At 33.6% G+C, this 25,572-nt stretch overlaps 1 protein-coding gene and 1 long non-coding RNA gene across 2 annotated transcripts in view; both read left to right on the forward strand.

Moving 5' to 3' along the window:
• Positions 1-24,978, forward strand: part of LOC127705143 (uncharacterized) — a 49,355-nt gene extending 24,377 nt beyond the window's left edge. Inside the window, exons 5-8 of the mRNA XM_052209392.1 lie at positions 6,159-6,283; positions 17,470-17,650; positions 23,301-23,438; positions 24,693-24,978. Coding sequence (XP_052065352.1) covers positions 6,159-6,283; positions 17,470-17,650; positions 23,301-23,438; positions 24,693-24,787 — 539 coding nt within the window. The 3' untranslated portion in view covers positions 24,788-24,978. The remainder of the gene's footprint in view (positions 1-6,158; positions 6,284-17,469; positions 17,651-23,300; positions 23,439-24,692) is intronic.
• LOC127705155 (uncharacterized) lies at positions 1,250-3,809 on the forward strand. The gene is made up of 3 exons (XR_007983718.1): positions 1,250-1,619; positions 2,793-2,900; positions 3,774-3,809. It is a non-coding gene; the product is annotated as an uncharacterized LOC127705155 (long non-coding RNA).
• Positions 24,979-25,572: the final 594 nt, after the last annotated feature.

Raw genomic sequence — 25,572 nt, forward strand, 5'->3', positions numbered from 1 at the left:
ATCGACAGGTTGCAAGAATGTTTGTAATGAATATAACAATAATATTTAGTTTGCTTTTAATTTAGTGATAACAAAATCAATATAAATACCAATAAAAACAATATTCAAAGATCTAATAACAGTTTTGAATTGGTAACCTTTTAGAATAAGTTTATTTAAAGGATCGATAAGTTTACCAGGATAAGATTAATTTCCAGGCATAGTAAACAACATCTCTGTAAAAATGAGGATGTGCTATCCTGTTTGAATTAAGTTTTCTACAGGTACAACCAAACTTAAAAACCAAGTCTTTATATCTATGGAAGAATTTAGTAAAGGTTTTAATTAATTTGTGGTAACGAAATCCCTGACTTAATGATTTACAAGTAATACATAAATTGTGTTCATTAAAATCCAAAACTTCACAACAGACACGGGCATAGCGAACGATATATAAACACCATAAGATGGTGCCAAGTATATGACTCTCTTTGAAATTGTACCACAAAATTCCATTCCTCAAAGGGAAGTAATTGGGATTGATTTTGAGGGTTATGGCCCAAACCGTTTAGGAATTAGGGGCCAAAAAGAAACATTTTTCTTGTTTCAAGACAATAAATGCACCGCAATGTTCCATTCATCCCAGCAAACACACAACATTTTAAAAACATTTTTTAAATGTCATATGGACGTCTCTCACAAAATATTTCAATAAGATATCATTTAAACATAAAAAAAATGTTGATTTTATTGTTTTTGAAATGTTTTATTTCTAACATTTAAGTAAAATGTCTTTACAACATTAACAAAATATTTATTGCTAATAACCTTTATTCATGTTCTCAAACATTGTTCTAAAATATCCCGTAGATATTTTATAATATAAAAAAATTATATTTTCTTCAATTGGTATTTTATATTTTAACAACATTTAAAGTAAATATTTTCAAAATATCCAAAAAACATTCTGCAAAAAAATGTTTTACAGAAAATATAGTTTTGCTATTTGGATAAAATGTTTTATAACGTAAAATTAAAATGTTTTACGTAAAACATCTGAAAAATATCAGCTAAATGTTTTCTATAAAATATTTTGACATACACATTATTTAATAGTCTTACTGATATTTTATTCAACATTTTTTCGGATATAAAAATAACATTTTATTAAAACTTTATTCAAAACCCCACAAACAACGTTTTGTGGAATTAGCTCGTTTTTTTTCAGGATAAGATATAGTACTACATTTCATATGCAATATCATGACAAGCAAGATACTATGGTTGAAATCCTTACTTGATATCTTGAAGATCCTTGAAGTCAGATTTTATTCCTTCTTATATTAAAATTCAAAAGAGTCAACATTAAATTAAGCAATAATGTATTAATAAACAATCACCTTTCTTTAATGTTTATTCATTTCGTTCGTGTATATTTAAGAAATTAAGAAATGAAAACTGTAACTGTACTAAGTTCAATTTTCGTATCGTTTATATGCCTTACGGAAAACCGACCTTTTCCGGAATCGACTTTTGTTTTATCACCGGAAATGATTTTGAAATTTGAATTTCGAAACGAAGACAGGATATCAACAAAGAGAGCCAAGAAAATTGTTTGTTACGCGATATATACTCACTTGGTAAGAATGATTAATCTGTTAAGATGAAACTTGTGCATTCATTGTGTGTGTTCAATCATAATCGGAACCAAATTACATCTGTTTCTGGAGGTGCGGATCTGGTTTGAAAAAAGGGGGGCCCCTGCCCAAGGCAAGCAAACGTTTGGAGTGATACTTGTAAATAGTCTATACATTTATCTTATAAGTAGTCCAAAAGGGGGTCGGGGCCCCTAAATCCGCCACTGTTCAAGCAACTACGTACACCAATTATGAATTTGTTCATTGATATAAAAAAAATTATAAGGATATGTGGCTTATGTGTTTGATTGCCAATACACCTTATCGCTATTTGTCCGCCATTACTGGCCGTGGACATCACAAAAGTTCCCGTAAAATGTTGACGTCATATTAGAAAATATTTGACACCACAATTGAAAATAATTCACCATATCGCTATTTGTCCGCCATTACTGGACATCACACAACTGTCACAAGTTCCCTTAAAATTTTGACGTCATCATAAAAACTATCTGATGCCACAATGGAAAAGTGATTGTTGTTTGACGTCAAAAGTTCAAGCAGGATAGATTCTCGGGTCAAGCGGGAATAGCGATAAGGTGTATTATTGTATGACGTATGCTGACGTAAAAAGTTCAAGCAGGACAGATTTCCAAATACTGAAATAGCGATAAGGTGTATGAGACAGCTATCCACCAGAATTTAAATGACTTGGATAAAAGAAATTATACGTCAGTGTACGGCTTTCAAAACTGAGAAAACCAATGCCATATAGTCCACTTTGAAGCCTTGACAAACAAATGTTAAATTTTTCTCAACACAATTGAAACAAAACAACTAACTGCCTACATTAAATACACATTATGAAAAAGAAATTTCACAGACTTAAACCAACAACAACTATTGCAATAAGCATGACTCAATACCTGTTTATGAGGCACATAAACAAGTTACAATAACACTAATATAAGCACCATTTGAATATGGAGATTTTTTTTTTCTAGTAAAATCAGTGTATGAATGTATTTGCAAAACAGTAAATTAAATTACCCTTAACAGCTTAATGAACATTACAAAGACTATGTAAGACTTCAGTACAAGCAAGATAATATAAACTGTTGCTTAAAATTATATTTATTGCTTCATACACACAATGTATCTTTTATTTTTTAACAGGAGCTAAAAGAAAAGCCACAATGGACAAGTTCAATATGCAGGTTTACAATTTGGAAGTGGCGCAGGTTCTTTAGAATGTACAACCTTTCAGGAGAATTTTTTTTTGAAGTAAGATTTTCATACAGAATTACTGTTATTCCATATTTAATTCAAATATTTAGCATAAACAATGCATTACATTCAAGATTAAGGGTATACAATACAGAAAAGATATCTGGATATTTGAATAAATTATTTTTTTTGTGACAAAATAGAAACAAGTTGTTTATTTAAATCAATCTTTTAGTCCAACAGTGTGCTTTCATAAACAACATATTTGCTTTCCTTTGAAGTATTTCAAATACATATAAACAACTCATTTAATGACATATGTGTGTTTCTCGGAAGTTAAGTTATATTATTATCATCATTGCGAAAACAATGCGTAACACCTCGATAAGTTATTATGTGCCTATAGTATACTTCTAGGACTGTATCATATGCCCTTAGATACAAATGACAAGTTATAAACTATGTCACTCTACAGAGTTTAACACTTAAAAAGGACAATAAGATGTTTAATGACGTTATGTAGCAGAGCTTTTAAAGGCCCCTACATGATACAATGCATTTAATGAAAACCAAAAAAAAAAAAACAAGAAAAACAACAGCCTGATTTATACAAAACAATAAAAGAAAAAAAATATGATAGACAACAATCAACGAGTATAATGAAATAAGACTCTTGACTGGACACATATCTAGTCTAAAGTTTTTTATGTGGTTTTTTTTTAATAACTAAATGAAGTTCAGCGTGGCATATTGCTCTCTCTCTTAACACGGTCAGCCATTTATCGTCCCCTTCCGACAGACTATCATCGTTATTTGTTTCAAAACTTTAAAGGGGAGGGGATGTATATCCTTCAGGCAACGTGAAACGTTCTATAATAAAGGAATGTGCAAGAAGTTTATATATGAATGTAAGATTAATTTTTTTTTCAGAAGCATGGCACAGCAAGAAAAAGATATGACACTACAAAACATTCCAAGTGATTTTGAATAAGACAATTGATTGACTTTTTCAGTGTATTCTTAAATAAATCAAATAGTTGATGTCAAATGGTGTTGATTATTGACTTAAGATGTAACCCTATTAGAAGTGTATTGTTTTAGTTTAGAAAGAGAAGTTGTATTGAAAAATCTGAATTTGGGACACAAGTTTTAGTCAATGTAACTTGAACTTAAAAATGTGTATAATGTTTGCATAATGTCCAATGGCATATATGTCATGCATGTTCAGGTTGACATATGCATGATGTGTATAAGATAGGTAATAAAAGTTGAGAGTGAAAAACTAAACATTATACCATTGTGGTTGGAATGTGGGCTTTCTTGCACTGTCTGTCGTCTGTCCACCTATATTTGTCAGATTTTGTCCAACAAAATATTTTTTCATCACTGTTTTTCCCAAAACTGCTGATAAAGATGAGTTCATATTTAATGAGCTGCTTGATAGTGATGAACTGTGATGTGTGAACATTTTTGTATCTGGCACCTGTTTCCTGTTTGCTTATACATTGTATTTCAAAATGTTGAATGTTCTCAAATTTTTCATTACTTTAATTAGTAATGCTGATGAACAGAATGACTTCATATTTGGTAAGTGGCTTGACCATGATGAGTTGTGTCTGACATTTTGGATGTGTCAAAATTTGTAGATACTTCTTGTTTTTAGAGACTTTAAATTGTGAATTACATATGCTTAGCAAAACAACTGATTTATTCTTGTTTGTATATAGAATTAATCACTGTGTATAAATTAATTTAACTAATGATTTGTTATTTACAAAATCAGGAAACTCAATCAAAAGTACAGAAATTTTTATATTGATATGATCTAGATATCAACCAAAAACATCTTCTTAAAACATTTTGAAAACATTTTTTAGGCACAGTCTCACTTGCAAGAAAACATCCAAAAAACATTTTTATAACATTATTTGATGTTCATGATGTTTTTCAAACGTTCAGAAAATATTTCTAGAAAATATTTTTTAAAAGATTATCAAAATGTTTTATACGCCATTTTTTTTCACATTATCATGATATTTCTTTACAACATTTTAATTATATTATGCAAATATTTTAGAAAATATATTAGAAAACGTTTTAGCGATATATATTCTACCATACATTTAATGTTTTTCTCACGTTTTTTTGTGATATTTTGATGACATTAGACACAACATTTTAAAAACATTTTAAAGATGTTTTTGTGTTTGCTGGGATCAAAAAGAAGGTTGAGATTGATTTTGGGGGTTACTGTCCAAACCATTTAGGAAAAAAGGGTTCAAAAACAATACTTTTCTAATACTTTGTATAAATTTCTTATTTCTTGAACAATTTTAATGTGGTTTAAATCAAAGTTTTGAATTCATTGGGTTTTTAATACGCTGAATCTAACCATGTATTTAGATTTTGGATTTTGTGCCCCAATTTTTGAATTGGTCCACATTGAGGTTCTAAGGACCCAAAATTAAACTTTGTTTGATTTCTTCAAAAATTTAATTCTCAGGGTTCTTTGATATGCCAAATGTAACCATGTGTTTCGATTTTTGATTTTGGAACCTGTTTACAAATTTGTCCACATTGGGGTTCAAAGGATCAAAAATTAAACCGGTTTACAAATTTGTCCACATTCAGGTTCAAAGGATCAAAATTAAAACTTTTTCTGTTCTTGAGTTATATCCCTTTATAACATTATATGCAAGCAGGGGCATCATCTGTGTCCCATGGACACATTCCCCATTTATTTGGTAAATTTGTTTGAGAACTTTGTGGTATAAACATAAATTTTTTTTTAATAAGTGAACTCCTTTGAAAACTTGGCTAACATTGTATACTAATGAATAGATGAATTAAATTCTCTGTGTATGCTGGCGAATTAATGCTGAATTTAACTGTGTATTTAAATTTTGGATATTGAACCATAAAAGTTAAAAGGCTTATTTCAAATTTTTCAGTTCTTTGACCACACTCATTCTGTGTCAGAAACCTTTGCTGTGTCAAATATTTAATCACAATCCAAATTCATAGCTGTGTCAAGCTTGACTGTAATGTCCATTCTTGCCCCAATTGTTCAGTGTTCAACCTCTGTGGTCATATCAAGCTGTGCCCCGCAGGAAACAAGTCTCTTCTTCAAAGTTCATTTGAATCTCAAAGGTGGGCATATAAAGCACATGTTTTGAATTTGTTGTAAAAAACAATCTGAACCTTCTCTTTTGATCATCAAGCTTTGAATAAACATGCTTTACCAAAAGACAAAAAGTATTGAATTTGAGTGCTGTTCATAGATCTTCACATAACAGATTAAATATAACTTTACAGTTCTGGATCAACCATTTGATGCTGATTTGGTGTTATGCAAGCATACCAATGGAGAGAATAACTTGATATTAGATGCTAAAGTTTTCCATACCAATAGACAGCCTTCATTCACTGCTTTTATTCAGGTAATTATTCTAACACTTTCATCTTGACATTACATTTTAAGGCACTGCTAGTATTAATGACAAAATGACATTTTTTTTTCTCAATACTCATTTATATCTAAATTACATTTGTGCAAGTAGTCGGTGAACTTCTGATGGATCTAAGTGATTGGTTAATAATTAAACTTAACCCCCATCTAAACCCGATGCATCATACATTTAAGATGACAATAAGAAACTAAAGACATTTATGAATGTGTAAAACTGGCCTTATTGGGATTGGCTCAAGAAACTAGCTCATTACAATACTCAAGTAGAGTTAGTACTGATTAATTAATTAATTGATGTTTGCTATATGCCGCCTCAACACAAAATATCTATATTGCGGTGACATGATATAGGATTGGTGTTCAGAATTAAAGAAAAAACAAAAGATTTAAGTTTATATAAATTGTGCATGCATGATTGCATGTGTCCTATAGTATATAATGCAAGCGTCTGGTTGTTATCTTTTTTGCTCACTATATCTTTAATAAGAAACCACTGTGTGTTTAGTAATGAAACTGATCTTTAGTATTTGTCACTACTAACTATAGAAAGTGTGTACCGATTGATACTTTAGTCTGGGAAAACACAATTTATTCACTATTAAAGTAATTGGCGTTGATGTAGCTGTCAGTAACTGTCAGTTCTCTAGATCACTACTTTGTGTTTTTATTATCTTTTTGTTAGCTTTATTGTGCCTGATGCTGATCTGATTGCTCAAGCCCTTTCCAACAGATCTTTGTTTTGTCTTCAACAAAAGTGACAATATGCGAGACATATAGGTATTACGCTTATTATAAAGCTTTATATTTCAGAAGGTAGAAGACCTAGATGCTTCATACCTTGTATGCAGATATCCTATGTTACCAAGTTTCCATCTGTCATATGTCAATTGTCCTTGACCTCATTTTCATGGTTCAGTGACTGCTTGAAAAAAAAACCCAGTTTTTTTGTAATGTGAATTTCTCACTTATTATGAGTAATAGGATAACTATATTTGGTATATAGGTTGCTTGCATTATGTCTACATGTCCCTTAGACAGGGTTCACCTGACCTCAACCTTATTTCATGGATCAGTTATCAAGGTTAAAGTTAGGTGATTAGGTCTGTTTCTCAGATACTATAAGCAGTAGGTTAATTCTATGTGGTGTATAGAATGATTGTAAGGGATACATGTCAGTCTGGCAGGTTTCATGTGACCTTGACCTCATTTTCATGATTCATTGGTCAATGTTAAGTCTGTTTTTGTCGAGCCTTCGACTTTAGTCGAAAAAAGCGAGACATAGCGACCCTAAATTCCGTCGTCATCGGCGGCGGCGTCCACAAATATTCACTCTGTGGTTAAAGTTTTTGAAATTTTAATAACTTTCTTAAACTATCCTGGATTTCTACCAAACTTGGACAGAAGCTTGTTTATGATCATAAGATAGTATCCAGAAGTAAATTTTGTAAAAATAAAATTCCATTTTTTCCGTATTTTACTTATAAATGGACTTAGTTTTTCTGCTGGGAAATATTACATTCACTCTGTGGTTAAAGTTTTTAAAATTTTAATAACGTTCTTAAACTATCCTGGGTTTGTACCAAACTTGGACAGAAGCTTGTTTATGATCATAAGATAGTATCTAGAAGTAAATTTTGTAAAAAAAAAAATCCATTTTTTCCTTATTTTACTTTTAAATGGACTTAGATTTTCTGCCAGGAAACAACACATTCACTCTGTGGTTAAAGTTTTTAAAATTTTAATAACTTTCTTATACTATTTTGGATTTGTACCAAACTTGGACAGAAGCTTGTTTATGATCAAAAGCTAGTATCTAGAAGGAAATTTTGTAAAAAAATTAATCCATTTTTTTCCGTATTTTACTTTTAAATGGACTTAGATTTTCTGCCAGGAAACAACATATTCACTCTGTGGTTAAAGTTTTTAAAATTTTAATAACTTTCTTATACTATTTTGGATTTGTACCAAACTTGGATAGAAGCATGTTTACAATCAAATGCTAGTATCTAGAAGGAAATTTTGTTTTCTTCCAGTTAACATTACATTCAGTCTGCAGTTAAAGTTTTTAAACATTTATTAGATTCATAAACTATCCTGGATTTTTACCAAACTTGGACAGAAGCTTCTTACAATCAAAAGATAGTATCAAGAGGAATATTTTTATTGATTTACTTCCTCATTTCTGTTGAGCCTGCGATTAACAGAAAAAGTAGGCGAGACACTGGGTTCCGCAGAAACTTTACGAATTTTTCAAGTACTATAAGCAAAAGGTCAACACTATATTTGGGTTTGGAATGATTGTAAGGTGGATATGTCTGTCATGCCATTATCATCTGACCTTAACTTCATTTTTAGCTCACCTGCGTCATCGTCATCCGTTAACTTTTACAAAAATCTTCTTCTGTGAAACTACTGGGCTAAATTAAACTAAACTTGGCCTAAATCATCCTTAGGGTATCTAGTTTAAAAAATGTATCCGATGACCCCTGCCATCAACCAAGATGGCTAAAAATAGAACATGGGGGTAAAATGCAGTTTTTGGCTTATATCTCTGAAACTAAAGCATTTAGAGCAAATCTGACAGGGTAAAAATGTCAATCAGGTCAAGATGTATCTGCTTTTGAAATTTTCAGATGCATCAGACAATCCGTTGTTGGGTTGCTGCCCCTGAATTGGTAATTTAAAGGAAATTTTGCAGTTTTTGGTTATTATCTTGAATATAATAACATTGATAGAGATAAACTGTAAACAGCAAAATTGTTCAGCAATGTAAGATCCACAAATAAGTCAACATGACCAAAATTGTCAATTGACCCCATAAAGAGTTATTGCCCTTTAAAGTCCATTTTTCACAATTTTTTGTAAATTTTTTTAATCTTTTACAAAAATCACTTCCTCTGAAACAACTGGGCTAAGTTCATTATAGATAGAGATAATTGTAAACAGCAAGAATGTTCAGTAAAATAAGATCTACAAACACGTCTCCATCACCAAAACAGAGAAATTTGTCATGAATTCTGTTCTTGTCTATAATTTGTGTCCTAAGTTGTTTAATAGGTGAGCGACTCAGGCTCTTAGAGCCTCTAGTTATGGTTCACTGGTACATGTTAAGTTTTTGTGTTTTGGTCTGTTTTTCAATTACCATAAGCATTAGGTCAAATTTATTTGGTATATGGAATAATTGTAAGGTGTTCATGTCTGTCTCACATGATTTATCTGGCATGTGATAATTGTAGGAAAATCATTATCTTTAAGACTTTCAACATAAATTAAGTGGTTAGTAAAGCAGGTGAGACATATCAACGTGTGCACTCTTGTTACAGTGTGTTGTCATGTAATGCTGTTATACCACTGTCTAAATCGATTGACAGATGAGTGATCATAAACAAGTTTAACCTGCAACATTGTGCCTGTACCAATCAGGAGCCTGTAATTCAGTAGTTGTAGTTGGTTGCTGCTTGTCATATTAGTTTTGCAGTAATTTAAAGGAAATTTTGCAGTTTTTGGTTATTATCTTGAATATTATAAAATTGATAGAGATAACCGTAAACAGCAAAATTGTTTAGCAAAGTAAGATCAACAAATAAGTCAACATGACCAAAATTGTCAATTGACCCCATAAATTTCCTTTAAATTACTGTTGGAGTTCTTTCATTTTTTTGAGAATTTGTAATGCTCAGGGCCCTTTATATCTTACTTTACAGTGTGGATTTTGATAACTGTTAAAGGTTGTATAGTGACCTATAATTGCTTAAAAAGGTGTTCTTTGGTGTCTGGTGGATATTTGCTTTACAGGCAATCATACTATATCTCCGTATTTTTATATAAGGAAGAAAACTAAAAATTACATGTGACTTAGTAGTCCACAACTAAGAATATGTGACCATACAAATCAGGAGCTTGTAATTCGGTTTGTAGCTGTATATTATATAAATTGTTACTTGTTTATTGTTTTTACATCAATTAGGCCGTTAGTTTTCATGTTTGAATTGTTTTACATTTGTCATTTTGGGGCCTTTTAAAGCTTACTATGTGTAATGGGTTTTGCACATTTTTGAAGGCTGTACAGTGGTTAATGGTTGTTAATTTCCATGTCATTTGGTCTCTGGTGGAGAGTTGTCTTATTGCCAATCAAATTTTAAAATTTCGATATGAAACGCCATGTGACATATGGTAGATCACAACCAAAATCTATGGCCTTACCATATGAAATGGCATGCGATTTGATAGTTCACGACTAAGAATCTATGGCCTTACGAAGAAATGAAATCGCATGTGACTTGGTAGTCCGCTTCTTAGAATCATGCTATATGGAAAAGAAATAGCATATGTGACTTCTAACTTGTCTTTTATAACACTCAGTTTGTCTTTTGAAGATATCAACTGGACTGTTGTATTTTGATATTTGTATTTCTTCATTATTATTTACATCGCAACTTTTGTTACTTCCATCTCAGTTTTTGTAACTTGCACATCAGTTTTTTTTTTCAATTTGCATCACACATTTTGTAACTTGCATCTCAATTTTTTTGGTCATTAGTTTTACACAGATACTTATGAAAATGATATTTTGACCAATAATACATATCACAGCTTAATCTATTTTTAAAATTTGAACGGTGTTTCAAAGTGTATATATTAATCCACAAAACTTGTCCCACCCAGATCCTCACTTATTTGATGTTTATTAATAAGGCCAGTGGTACCAATAACCAGGTTGCTATCCCTTTGGTGCCCAAAACCAAATGCTGAAGAGTTACAGTGCAGACAAAGGCACTTGGTTTACACTAATCAGAGTTAAGTAACAGGACCAAGACATATGCTAACTGGTTATTGTATTAAGTACAAACTGAACAAACACAGGTTTTGGAGAAGAATCACAGTTTAATATTTTCTTTGCATATTAATAAGCAATAAACATATTTACTAAGAAAGCAAAATCAAGTTGAAAAACTGTGGTACTCCAAAATAATCCCAAACCTGTGGAAAGGTAGTAAATTAGGTTCATGCATCAGAAGGACGCTATTGACTTAGAGCGGATGCAAAGGCATTCATGACTAGCTGTACATGTTTATGAGAAAAGGAAGGGTCCAAGTAACCTTTGTATGCCTCACTTTTCTAATCCCCCTGAGCCTGGATGAGATCTGACAAAACTCCACATTCCAAAGCGAATGTAGCCCCACCCCTGCGAAAGCTATGACCAGAGTAGCCACTGGTGTCCAATTTAAGTTGTTATAAAGAATGCTTAAGCATGTGAAGAAACGTGGAATATGTTAAAGGAACTGCTGTCCCCTTAGATATGTGCAAGAAGGCAGGAGATGGACAGCTGACAGCTGGTATCATTTTAACATGTAATAGCAGTGCCTGTGAAGGACAAAGAGGGGAATTAAGGATTCTGGGAAGTGGAATTTCCAACAACCTGTTTGCAAATGGTATGGTCTTTGACTTTCGTATGCGAAACAATGTGCCACTAGTCTGAAAAACAATGTCTTGTCTGCTGAGGTGCTTACCAGCATCAAATTCAGCCAAAGCGGGGACAAATAAATTTGAATTTCTGAAAAAGGAGAAAAAGGCAACCAAGCATGCTGCCCAAAAACTAATATGATTTTGATTCTGAAGATCCAGGGTAGTTAAAATCTTTTTTAAAAGCTGAGGTGTGATAGGGAGTTTTCTTTGAACCATTGTATCTAATACACGTTTAGCCCCCTGCAAAACAGTATGAATATAATGACAATCTATTGGTGGTGGTTGACCTGCCTCCAAATGTAAAAGTTTAATTATTGATATATAATTACTGATAGAATTAAAGCACAATTTTTGTGACAAAAATGCAATGTATCTGGCTAGATTTTCTTTACTTTAAGGTACTAAAGAAATATTAACTAGTGCACAAAATTTTCTGTAAGAGTTCAAATAAGTCTGATAAGTCTTTTTTGTGGATTCAGCATAAGTGTAACTCCTGAAGGTGTCAACTAAATTGTCCAAGTTAGCAACTTCCCTGCGTGCCTGTGAGCCTAAATAAAAGAAAACGGGGGGAGTGACAGGATATGTGAGAAACAAGGTGATGCACAAACAACGGGGCTGGTAAGCATTCCTTAGTAAAAAATTTACACAACTTTAAATCATGCAACCGTGAAACGGCATCAGCCATATCATTCTCCTTGCCTGGCAGGTGAATAGCCACAAGATGAAAATTATAAGAAGCAGAAAGCCAGAACAACTCGCGCAAAAAAGTCATCAAAAGTTTGTTCTTAGACGTACACTTACTGATACAACTTACAGTTGATGAATTATCACAAAAAATATGTACACGCCTATTTTTCTAACACTTAGCCCATCGCTTGGCCGCCAAAGCCACAGCAAATGCCTCTTGCTCATTTATATGCAAAGATTGCGCAAATGGGAAATCCTCTTTCCAATTAACATAAAACCAATCTGTACCAAAATTACCCCCTGCACCTGTTTTGCAAGCATCAGTATATACTGAGGTGACAGGATTAGTGTTTAGTAAGAGGGATTTTCCATTAAAAGTGGACATAAAATTGTACCACCAATGGATATCATGCAAGATATCACCGCATAAGCGCATTTTGTGCCAGTCATGCTTAAGCTTCATAATGCCATCAATGATTCTCTGAAGAAAAACTCTTCCGCCGTGAACCACTAAAGAAGCCCAATATAGTTTTCCCGCAAGGGACTGCAATTGTTTCTTTGAAACATGCTTACGCTGCTTAAAATCTGCTAATTCTGCCCTTAGCTGCTCTAGTTTTGTCAAAGGTAATCTTGATTCCAATGTTGTGCAGTCTATCTCCACACCTAAAAATACTAATTTCTGGCAAGGGTCAAAGACCTTGGACCAACTTATTGCAAAGCCTAACTTGCGCAGCAAATCAATCAAGACTCTTAGGCCATGTGCACAACGCTGTTTAGTGCGTTCGCAGATGAAGAAATCATCTAAATATGCAATAACAGTAAAGCCTCTGCTTGACATCATGCGGCCTATGAAAGTCTATGAAAAATACCAGGTGCTAATTTTGAGCCATTATAAGGGCAATTTTTTATCAATAAAGGTATGGGGTTGACCGTCAGGGAAAGTCCATTGTAAACCTGTTACCTGTTGACTACAGCGACTGATGCCAACAGATCTATAAGCAGATTTCAAATCGACTTTAGCCATGAAACAATTTTTTGTGACTAATTTTGCTGCATCATCAACAGATTGAAACTTTTGTTTTTCCATATCCACAGCAAAATCATTAACAGCTGACCCAAGTGGTCTGCTACAATCATGGATTATTCTTACACCTCCATCAGGTTTTGGATTGACACCTAAAGGACTGATAATTTTGGGTGTAGATTCAGTAAACTCATAATTCCCATTTTCAATTTCAGTTAAAATCTGTTGATGAGCTTTTTCATATAACGGACTTGATGGAAAAGCTGATGGGTGATTTTTTGCTGATATGTTTATTAAAGCCAAATCATTTTGAACATTATGTCAAAGCCATTTTTTACACCATGTAAAAGAAAATCCTTATCAAAATCATTTTTTAATTCTTCTTGCCAAACATTAAAATCTAGGTCACGCACAGGCTTTACCTTTATACCCAGTTTTTTGGATGGGCAAAGGATTGATGATGGGCCCACACCCCTGGATGGAACAAATATGCGCAAAACGACAGCTTTGTAATGTGCAACCTTTCCTACTGTTATACTTTCTGCAGATATCTAGACCTTCTGCAGAGTGTGAGGTATACTTTACATTGTCCTGCTGTTTACTAGCAAACTTTGCTGGACCAGATGTCTGAGGTTTAGTGTACACGGCTTTTGGCCGAAGGTTCACAGACTGCAAATGAGGAATGTCAGTGCCCCACCTAAAATTGTGTTGTTTTTGGAGTCTACGGTATTCCCTATCAAAAAACAGCACTGACACAAATTCACAAGATGACACCAAGTGGTAAAATCTCATGGTATATGACAAATAATCAAGCACCTGTGTCTGTGTCAGTTCACATGTGCTTAGCAATTTGTACATGATGGACAAATTTGCCCTAGACCACTGACACAGAGACAGGGATTCAAGTTTCAGTCTTAAAGGTCCCAATTTAAACACAAGTTCCCCCCCCTGATGAATCCGAAATTAAGCGTTCCTCAGGCATGCTGGTCCCCCTATATCATATGAAACAAAATCCGAATATCATAAAAATTAATTTTAAAGTCTATATTTGAAGATTTGACTCGTATTCCAATACGTATTGTGTCTTAATAATCTATTTATATAAAAAAGTTCCAATTATTTAAACAAATAATAACTGCTAACATTTCAAATTTTAATCTAATAATCTTAACTTTATTATAAAAATAAGGAGATGTGGTATGATTGGCAATGAGACAAATATCTACCAAAGTTCAAATAAAGTGGATGTAAGCAGTTATAGGCAACCGTACAACCTTCAACGATGAGAAAAACCCATACTGTACAGTCGCTATAAAAGTCCTTGACATGAAAAAGATGAAATAATTCAATGGAGAAAACCTGCGGCCTAATTTATAACAAAACAATTTACAAATATGACAGATGTGAACCAACGACAACCACTGAACTACAGGCTCCTGTCTTGGGACAGGCACATAAAGAATGTTGCGAGGTTAAAAATATTTGTGAGCACTTCCCCCTCCCCCCGACCTGGGACAGTGGTGTAACAGCACAACATATGAACAAACTATAAAAATCAGTTGAAAAAGGCTTAACTCATCAGATCGTTACAATGAAAAAACATTAAACAAAAACACAGATAGGATGTGGCATGGTATATGATTCCATCCCTCATCAGGACCTGATGATCAGGTAAGTACATTAATGTGTCTTTTATATTATAGAAATTTGTGCAAAAGGAGAACAATTGTAATGCATTATATGCTGATATGCATATTATTTTTTGTGAAAATTGGCAAATAAATTTTAGAATTATCTTTCTGTGCCAATTATTGGATTAACGAAATTGACATATAGGTATCATATGTGCTATATCAAGTTGATTCTGGATGTCAAATTTGGAGTCAAAATTAATTTGGTAATAAAATCATATAATTTGAGAAACAGCTTTTTGTACTTGGGTTTTAATGAAAATATACTGTGGCCAAAATAAACTATATAAATTTAAAGCAGGGGTGGGGAATTGACTTAAAAAGTTTTTGTCTCACCTTGATGGAGTCAAAAAGCGAGACATAGGTATGCTGTTTCCGGCGTCGGCGGCGTCACCAATGTATTAGTTTGTGATTAGGTCTAGTTTATGGGGAACCACTAGTGGTAGGTGAATGATATTTGGTATGCAGACTTGTATTAGCATTGACACATCTCATTTCCATGGAGATTATTTGGCCCCGCCCCTCAGTCATGGTCTATTGACTTTGAAACTTTTGCTTAGTTTACATGTATTAGTTTGTGACTAGGTCAGTTTATGGGGAACCACTAGTGGTAGGTCAATGATATTTGGTATGCAGTTGTATAAGCATTGGTATATCTCATTTCCATTGAGATTATTTGGTCCCGCCCCCTCATTCATGGTTTATTGACTTTGAAACTTTTGCTTAGTTTACATGTATTAGTTTGTGATTATAGGTCAGTTTATGGGAACCACTAGTGGTAGGTCAATGATATTTGGTATGCAGTTGTATAAACATTGGCATATCTCATTCCATGGAGATTATTTGGCCACGCCCCCTCAGTCATGGTCTATTGACTTTGGAACATTTGCTTCGTTTACATGTATTAGTTTGTGATTAGGTCAGTTTAAGATGAACCACTAATGTTAAGTCAATGATATTTGGTATGCAAATGTATTTGCATTTGCAAGTTTCATTTCCATGGAGATTATATAACCCCACACCCTGATTATGGTTCATTGACTGAAACATTTACATAGTTTACAAGTTAATGTTTGTGTTTAGGTTTGTTTAAAGGGAACGACTTGTGAGATTTCAGTGGTATTTGGTATACAGTTGTATTAGTATTGGTACATCTCATTTCCATGGAGATTGTTTAGCCCTGTACCTTCAAGTCATGGTTCATTGACTTTGAATATTTGTATACAACATACATATTAAAGTATAGCTATTTTAATTTCAACATTTGCATTATATTAATAACAAATAGGCGAGACATATCTCTGTGTTAACAGTTTATTAAGTTGATATAAATAAAAAAAAGAACTTTTTAAAAATATCTATATTGGAATCTAATGATGTCTTTCTGTCAGTCTAGACAAATTTCTACTAAACCCAAAGAATTAGTTTAAGCGAAATTTCACATATTTTTTATATTGTTATGTACTTGTGCATCTCCAATTTTACATTTTCATCAGAATGACTTCTTGGATTTCCCTAACAAAATCATGGACTTCACCTTTTTATATTATAGAGGATGCACATCCTTCATAATTCCTATGCCAGAGATTATTGATGACATAATGACAATTTGTGCACCTCTTAAATTTATACCTGTTTTCCTAAAGAAGATAGTAGGTCTAGTACTCTAGACTCTGTACATCTGTCCTTCCAGAAAACTTTATTGTATCTCTGATCTATTCATGCTCGAACATCTTACCTATCTCTTGACAATGTCATTTAACTGTTATTTTATTTTGGTGGCTACTTGCATTAAATTTTCCCAACTAAAAGTACTCGAACACTTTCAATCGAACTGCTGAAGTTTCGGATCATTGTCTGATTGGTATCTCTTGACTATTTTTATGCGTCTGCACCATCTTATGACCTCAAATCGAGTGACAATGAGACCCAGAGTGAGTGTGCTATCTTATATATTCGAGGTACCGAAGGAGGAACTTGGAATAATGACAGAATAAAGATTTCCTTTTCCTTAAATTTCTGATAGGATATAGTCATATATTATAATAACATGTTTGCTATTAAAATGCATTTATCATCCTGTGACCTGCCTTGTTTATACACCATAGATGATAGAGTTCTTGACATATATATCAAGTCTTTTTCAATTTATTGTTTTAAAAATGCTTAACACCATGGGGATTAAATTGAACCATATGTATAATAACAAGGTCTATGTCACAATATGACAAGGTGAGGTTAGTACCCTTGGATATCTTATCTTAATGGAACATTGTATATTGTTTTCAGGATCAAAATATAACAAAACACCTAACATCCATTGAAAATCCAAAAAAGAATGGATCATGGTTTGAAACCAGAATCAAATTAAATCTTAAACTGACTAAAGAAGACAATAACAAAACATTTATGCTTTTGTTCAGAGAAAATATTATAATCAAGGAAATCATTAATACAACTTTATGCAGAGGTATGTGAGTTTTTATTTACCTTAAGCTTTCAGGAAGGGTCCATTGGATTTTAGCAAGTCTCATGTCATTCTATCTGATTTTGTAATGTTTGGTCACATCTTTCACTTTCTCAAGTAAGCTTCAATATAATCTTAATAATTATGAAGACTCAAACCACCTTGTGTGATATAAAAAAAATAAATATTTTTTGTTTGTTTATACCAAACGAAAGCAGTGACCTTCAAGTTTTGCATGAAGCTTCATGCTTTTTGTTAAAAATATGATGATCAATAATCCTTGCCTTTCATGTAAATTATTAAATCCTATCATATTTACAGATTTTCAGTTTAATAAAATATATGACATATTTGTGTTGTTAATAATTTGAATCCAAAAACATAATTTCAAACAAAAAACTTTAACAGGCAGAAATATGTCTGGTGATGTGAGAGCAGTATCATTTCAAGGGAAATCAATTATATGCTATATGCAGAAAAATTGGCATAAAGATAGAAGATTTTAATTCATAGTAGAATAAGCTTTAAAATATTTATATCAGTGACTCATATTATAGTAAGTCATTATTAAGTCTCCCAAACGAAGTTTGGGAAGACTTATTGTTTTTGCTCAGTTCTTATTATTATTATTATTCTTCTTCTTCTTCTTCTTCTTCTTCTTCTTCTTCTTCTTCTTCTTCCGCCGCTTTTAAATTTGAACTTGTCCGCACCCGTTCTCCAAAACCGCTTGTCAGATTAACTTAGGGTTTCACAATATGTTAGACTAACATGTCTAGTGGTGCAATCAGGGTTTTGTTTGTGCAATGGGGTTTATAAAGGGGTACTTTGAGGGGCAAAAAGAAAAGAGGGTTTTACTATAGAACCCTATGGGATTTTATTTTTTAAAATTTTCAAATGATTATCAATTGAAAACCGTTCGTGATAGACACAATCTTTTTAATTGAAAATGTTCTAAATGATAAAGCCCATTAAATGCAATACAGGGTTAGTCCCCAGGGGTCACCCCCACCCCCTGCCATTTAAGAAAGTTCTAATACCTTGTAAGTGGTCAAGATCCCCACCCCTAAACCATATATATTCTGGTTTGTCATGCTAAGATGGTTTGAATGATATACAGGATTAGTCCCCAGGGGTCATCCCGACCCCCTGCCATTTGAGAAAGTTCTAATATCTTGTAAATGGTCGAGATCCCCACCCCTAAACCATATATATTCTGGTTTGTCATGATAAAGCACATCAAATGAAATACAGGGTTAGTCCCCAGGGGTCACCCCCCACCCCCTGCCATTTAAGAAAGTTCTAATATCTTGTAAGTGGTCAAGATCCCCACCCCTAAACCATATATATTCTGGTTTGTCATGCTAAGATGGTTTGAATGATATACAGGGTTAGTCCCCCAGGGGTCATCCCGACCCCCTGCCATTTGAGAAAGTTCTAATATCTTGTAAATGGTTGAGATCCCCACTCCTAAACCATATATATTCTGGTTTGTCATGATAAAGCACATCAATTGTTATACAGGGTTAGTCCCCAGGGGTCACCCCCACCCCCTGCCATTTAAGAAAGTTCTAATATCTTCTAAGTGGTCAAGATCCCCACCCCTAAACCATATATATTCTGGTTTGTCATGCTAAGATGGTTTGAATGATATACAGGGTTAGTCCCCAGGGGTCATCCCGACCCCCTGCCATTTGAGAAAGTTCTAATATCTTGTAAATGGTCGAGATCCCCACCCCTAAACCATATATATTCTGGTTTGTCATGTCTCGAACATTTGAATGACGTATACGGTCCGTCCCCAGGGGTTCCCCCCACCCCCAATGTTCTAATATCTTGTAAATGGTTGAGATCCCCACCCCTAAACCATATATATTCTGGTTTGTCATGCTAAGATGGTTTGAATGATATACAGGATTAGTCCCCAGGGGTCATCCCGACCCCCTGCCATTTGAGAAAGTTCTAATATCTTGTAAATGGTCGAGATCCCCACCCCTAAACCATATATATTCTGGTTTGTCATGATAAAGCACATCAAATGTTATACAGGGTTAGTCCCCAGGGGTCACCCCCACCCCCTGCCATTTAAGAAAGTTCTAATATCTTCTAAGTGGTCAAGATCCCCACCCCTAAACCATATATATTCTGGTTTGTCATGCTAAGATGGTTTGAATGATATACAGGGTTAGTCCCCAGGGGTCATCCCCACCCCCTGCCATTTGAGAAAGTTCTAATATCTTGTAAATGGTCGAGATCCCCACCCCTAAACCATATATATTCCGGTTTGTCATGATAAAGCACATCAAATGAAATACAGGGTTAGACCCCAGGGGTCACCCCACCCCCTGCCATTTAAGAAAGTTCTAATATCTTCTAAGTGGTCAAGATCCCCACCCCTAAACCATATATATTCTGGTTTGTCATGCGAAGATGGTTTGAATGATATACAGGGTTAGTCCCCAGGGGTCATCCTGACCCCCTGCCATTTGAGAAAGTTCTAATGTCTTGTAAATGGTTGAGATCCCCATCCCTAAACCATATATATTCCTATTTGTCATGTCTCGAACATTTGAATGACGTATACGGTCCGTCCCCAGGGGTTCCCCCCACCCCCAATGTTCTAATATCTTGTAAATGGTTGAGATCCCCACCCCTAAACCATATATATTCCTGTTCGTCATGTAATGAACATTTGAATGACGTATAGGGCCAGTCCCCAGGGGTTCCTCCCCACCCCCAATGTTCTAGTATCTTGTAAATGGTCGAGATTCCCACCCCTAAACCATATATATTCAGGTTTGTCATGCCAAGATGATCTGAATGATATACAAGGTTAGTCCCCAGGCATCACTAATGCATATAACTTTACTGGACCAAACCAATTTTCACTGAACGTTGCCCAATGTCAGGCGACCCTGGGAATTACGAATTATGGGAGCTTCGTTTGGGAGACTTCGTAACAGCATCCTGTTACAATCATTTCTTGTTTTGTTTGAAATTCTTGACAAAGACATCTATTAACTGGAGCTGGATTGTAAGTATTATTTTTTATTTCACTGCACTCACTTCAATCATACTAAGTTAACAACCGTTCACATAAGGAATTTGTTAAGATATTTTACCAGTTGTTCAGTTTGTGGGAGAAGAAATCAAACTGCAATTTGGTAAACTGTTTTAGCCATTGCTATTGTGATATCCCAAAGCCCACTGAATAAACCCTATAGTGATCAGTCTGTCCGTCCATCCGTAACAAATTGTGTCCCTTCTAGAGAACCGTTATAATTTCATACTTTATACTTTATATATTAACCAACACCAGAGGGTGTGTCATAATGTTTGAACAACTTCCTAGGTCAAAGGACAAGGTCAAAAACTTTGGTTTTAGTTGACAACCCAATGTCCTATGGTAAAGATCATGTCCGCTCTATATCTTGAGAACTGTTATGATTTCAAAGTTTAACCAACACCAAAGGGTGTGTCATAATGTATGTACAACTTCCTAGGTCAAAGGTCAAGGTCAAAAACTTTGGTTTCAGTTGACAACCCATGTCCTATGGTAAAGGTTGTGTCTGCTTTATATCTTGAGAACTATTATGATTGCAAAGTTTATACTTGACATGTATATTAACCAACACCAGAGAGTGTGTCATAATGTATGAACAGCTGAAGGACGCCTCCGGGTGCGGGAGTTTCTCGCTGCATTGAAGACCCATTGGTGGCCTTCGGCTGTTGTCTGCTCTATGGTTGGGTTGTTGTCTCTTTGACACATTCCCCATTTCCATTCTCAATTTTACAACTTCGTAGGTCAACGGTCAAGGTCAACAACTTTGGTTTCAGTTGACAACCCCATGTTCTATGGTAAAGATACAATTTTTTTACCACACGTTAATCACAGCATGGCCCACAGAGATGGCTCCCATCTCAATGATGTCTTGTTGCTTCACCTTTACTTGTTAATTTGATCAAATTTGTCTTGTGTGTATTCTGTAAACACACAAATATTTTTTTTTTTATAGTGATTAAGATAGAAACACAATGTTGACTGCTGTACCCCTATTTTTGACATTTATACCTATTTTGTTTGTTTGTTTTGTTCACACATTGTTGTCAATCTAATAGAATTTTATGTGACTGGGAGACATAGGGATAACTAACCAGTGGTGTAAACTATTCATATAAACCTTTGTATTTCAGAGGGTAGAAGATCTGGATGATTTATGCTTCATAACTTGTATACATATGCCTTTTTTTACAAGGTTTCTATATGTTCATTGTCCTTGATCTAATTATACCCTGCTTTAAAAAAAGTGGGGTAAACTGTTTTACCTCTGTCTGTCCTTCAGTCCATCCGTCAGTCAGTCCCATGCATATTTTTCGTCGCATCTTTCTCAGGAACTACATCATAAGGATTTCTGAAATTTGGTTTCAGGGTTTATATAAGTCATCTATACTGTGTGATGCTTTTTCAGATTCATCACTCAACAAGATCCTGTTTACTGAACACTTGCATATTTTTACACTATTATATTTGGCCAGGGGTATCATCAGTGAACAGTAGCTCGCAGTTTCACTTGTTTTCATGGTTCAGCAACTAAATAAATTAGATTTGCAGTTTTTTAGTCATGTAAAATTCTCACTTTTCTCTGTGACAAAATATTGAGTGGCTGGTTTAGTCCTCTTTCCTTATAAGCAGTAAGTCAACTATAACTGGTGTATGGAATGATTTTAAGATGTACATGTCTGTCTTATAGGTTTCATCCTTGACCTAATTTTCATGGTTCATAGGTCAATGTTAAGTTAGAAATAGTTCAGAATAAGTCAATAGTATGCATTGATGAAAGTTGATAAATACATGCATGGAGTTTTATTTAAGGGCATACAATACAGTTACAGGGGAGGTAATGACGTTGCTAACGTAAAATGTTATTTTCGCGATGTCAAACTGTGACATATCGGGAAAAGATACATTTTTCGACTGTTTTTTATGATTCAAACTGATTCAACTTGAAAACGAGTACATAGACCCCTCTTTTATAAAATGGCATTAGGTTTGATTACGTATGAAGATTATTTGCACCAATTTTAATAAAAAAGTCAACATTGAATTTTTTTTAAATTGGATAAATATACCACACAAAATGCCGGTTTTTTCCTAAATTACTGAAACTTTGTTAAAATTTAATTATTTCCAAAAAACTGTTGCACATATTAAGAGCATATTTATGTAAAGAAGATTTTCATAATGTTTCTACAAAAATCCGCTTGTGTTTATCTGTTGGAATAAAAAAGTTAGGTGTGTCTATCCAAAGGATAGAAATGTCCAAGAAACCAAAATCTTGAGTAAATGTCTAAAATTTTGACCCCTTTTATCTCTTTAAGTAGCACATGAAGTTATATCTTTTATTACATATTTGAATTGCTTAGGTGAATAATAGCTGGTATGAAAATTTTCGTAAAAAAATCATCATGTGATCGAAAATGTATCATATGCCCTTAAGTATTGAAGAACAGTAGAAAGTTATGGATTAAGATATTCCTTCATTTTGTTATTCTGACTGCTTGTATTAAAGTAATATGTGTTCTTTGTATAAGGAACATAGTAAATCAAAATACTTTAGTTGTTAAGTATTTAGATGAATTGTCTTTTCTATTTCAGGAAATGAAGACTCATTAAAAAGCCCATGTGGTGATAAAGTGTGTCAAATGCTTCTGCTGTGTTTAGGGTGTTCAGGGGGCCTAGCTGCTGCTTTTTTTTGTATTGTGTACAAGAAAGATTTATTGTGTTTCAAAATAGGTGAGATTGTGATCTAAGTTCAAGGATTGGTCTACAGAAGATATTTTAAGAGCAGTTGCACAGGAATCAAATAAGATGTATTCATGGTCTTAATCATTGGTGTATTGGAAATAAACTGAAAACTAAGTTTACTTCTGGTATTTTTAAAAGTTATATGACTAATTCTGTTGTGATTGGGATTGTTAACCAATATATCTGCAAAATTCCTTGAAATAAGTCCTGTTAACCAGCAAAAAGGGAAGCAGGCATCAATTAAAAGTTGTTTTAATGTTTATTGCGCTGTGAACATGCTTGGGAAAAATACTATGGTGTTTCACAGACAAATCATCCTATTTTATTAAAAAAAAATGTTTCCTCAATTATAAGTTTGTGTCAAAATTTAAAGCACTTATCAAAACTTTTGTAAATTGGTTCAATACATGTCTGTCTTAATTAACATTAGAAGTCCATCACTAGTTAGGGGGATTACAGTCCCCATTCTTACAAATTTGGTCAGTGGGGCTTATTTGAGAACTTTTTATAATTTGTAAAAAAAAAAATCTATGAACAAAATTTTTCTGTAGTAATATGCATGCTTGATAGATAGAAACACATTTGTTTTCCCTATGATTGAATTTTCATGACTATTTCAAATTCAGCTGTATAATCATTATTAAATAAATATTATTTGTTAATGAAAAGTAGTAACATCTTTAGCCTAAAGAAAGAAAATCTGCAGTTGAACTACAAAGGACATCTTAAGAATAAAACTTATTTGAAATTCTCACATTCAATTTTGAAAAGATAATATTTCTACCCATGATTCCAGTTGAAATTGCTGTATCAAAATAATAAGAGCCTAAACAGGTAAACAACCAACACAATTTGACATTGTGATCTCCTAAACCATTCTCTTAGTAAGGAATTGACTTGTATGAGGTAGGTGCTACCTGTGAAAGAGGGTGAAGTCCTTATTTACCATTATACTCTCTGGAATTTAGATATAAAAAATTTCAGGAAATATTATGTTCCTTAAAAATTAGGTACAAGTGTCATTGAAAGGCAACAGCTGGTTACTGTGCATAATTGTTAAAAACGAAAACAGGAACTTTACAATTTTATATTTACTCTTGTAGTTATTGATTTTTCTACTGTAATGAGGACTTTTTTGTCTATATAAGATTTATTGAGCAAATACGACGTAAGTTTAATTTAGTTTTTGTAAATAACATATGTGTTTAAGAATTTTAAAGAAATATGTATTGTATTTAACAGAAACAGATACCAGAGAAGGTGAAAGGGAACCTATGACAACTATGAATACAAATAAGGATACAGATGATAGTTTCCAGAAAAACACAGACTTCTAATCTAACTGATTCTCCATAAAAGTACAATTGCATTCCCTGTATAAGAAGCACCTATGATGAATAATTACAACTTGATACTTTTGTAATACAGATCTACTAATCAGTCTTGTATATGGTTTATCAACTTCCAAACAGTTCACCCTCTGCTGTTCTATGGGTCAATGTGAGATTTTTGTATGCCCCTCCCTCCCCCCCCCCCCCCCCCCCCCCCCCCCCCCCCCCCCCCCCCCTGCTAGGTATCAGGGGCATTTAGTGTTACCTTTATCTGTCCCGTCCGTCTCGTCCGATCTGTATGTCCCCAAAAATTGGTTTCCGTTCTCTAACTTTAGTTTGCCTCAATCAAATGTTATAAAACTTATACACAATGATTATTACCACAAAACACAGATTATTTTGAAATTGGGTGGCATGATTTTTACCGTTCATGGGTTATGTCCCTTTATAAACATAAAAGTTGCTGAACTTTTCGTTTCCATTCTCTAACTTTAGTTTGCCGCAACCAAATGTTATAAAACTAATACACAATGCATTTTACCACCAAACACAGATCAAGTTCGAAATTGGGTGGCGTCACTTTTAACGTTCATGTGTTATGCCCTTTCTAAACATGAAAATTGCTGATTTTTTTGTTTCCTTTCTGTAACTTTAGTTTTCATCAACCAAATGTAATGAAACTTATACATGATGATTATTACCACAAAACACAGATCAGAATTGAAATTGGGTGGTGTCACTTTTACTGTTCTTGAGTTATGCCCTTTTATAGATGGAAAAATTGCTAAATC

The sequence above is a fragment of the Mytilus californianus genome, unplaced genomic scaffold (genome assembly GCF_021869535.1).
Source record: "Mytilus californianus isolate M0D057914Y unplaced genomic scaffold, xbMytCali1.0.p SCAF_6, whole genome shotgun sequence".
NCBI classification, from domain to species: Eukaryota; Metazoa; Mollusca; class Bivalvia; order Mytilida; family Mytilidae; genus Mytilus; species Mytilus californianus.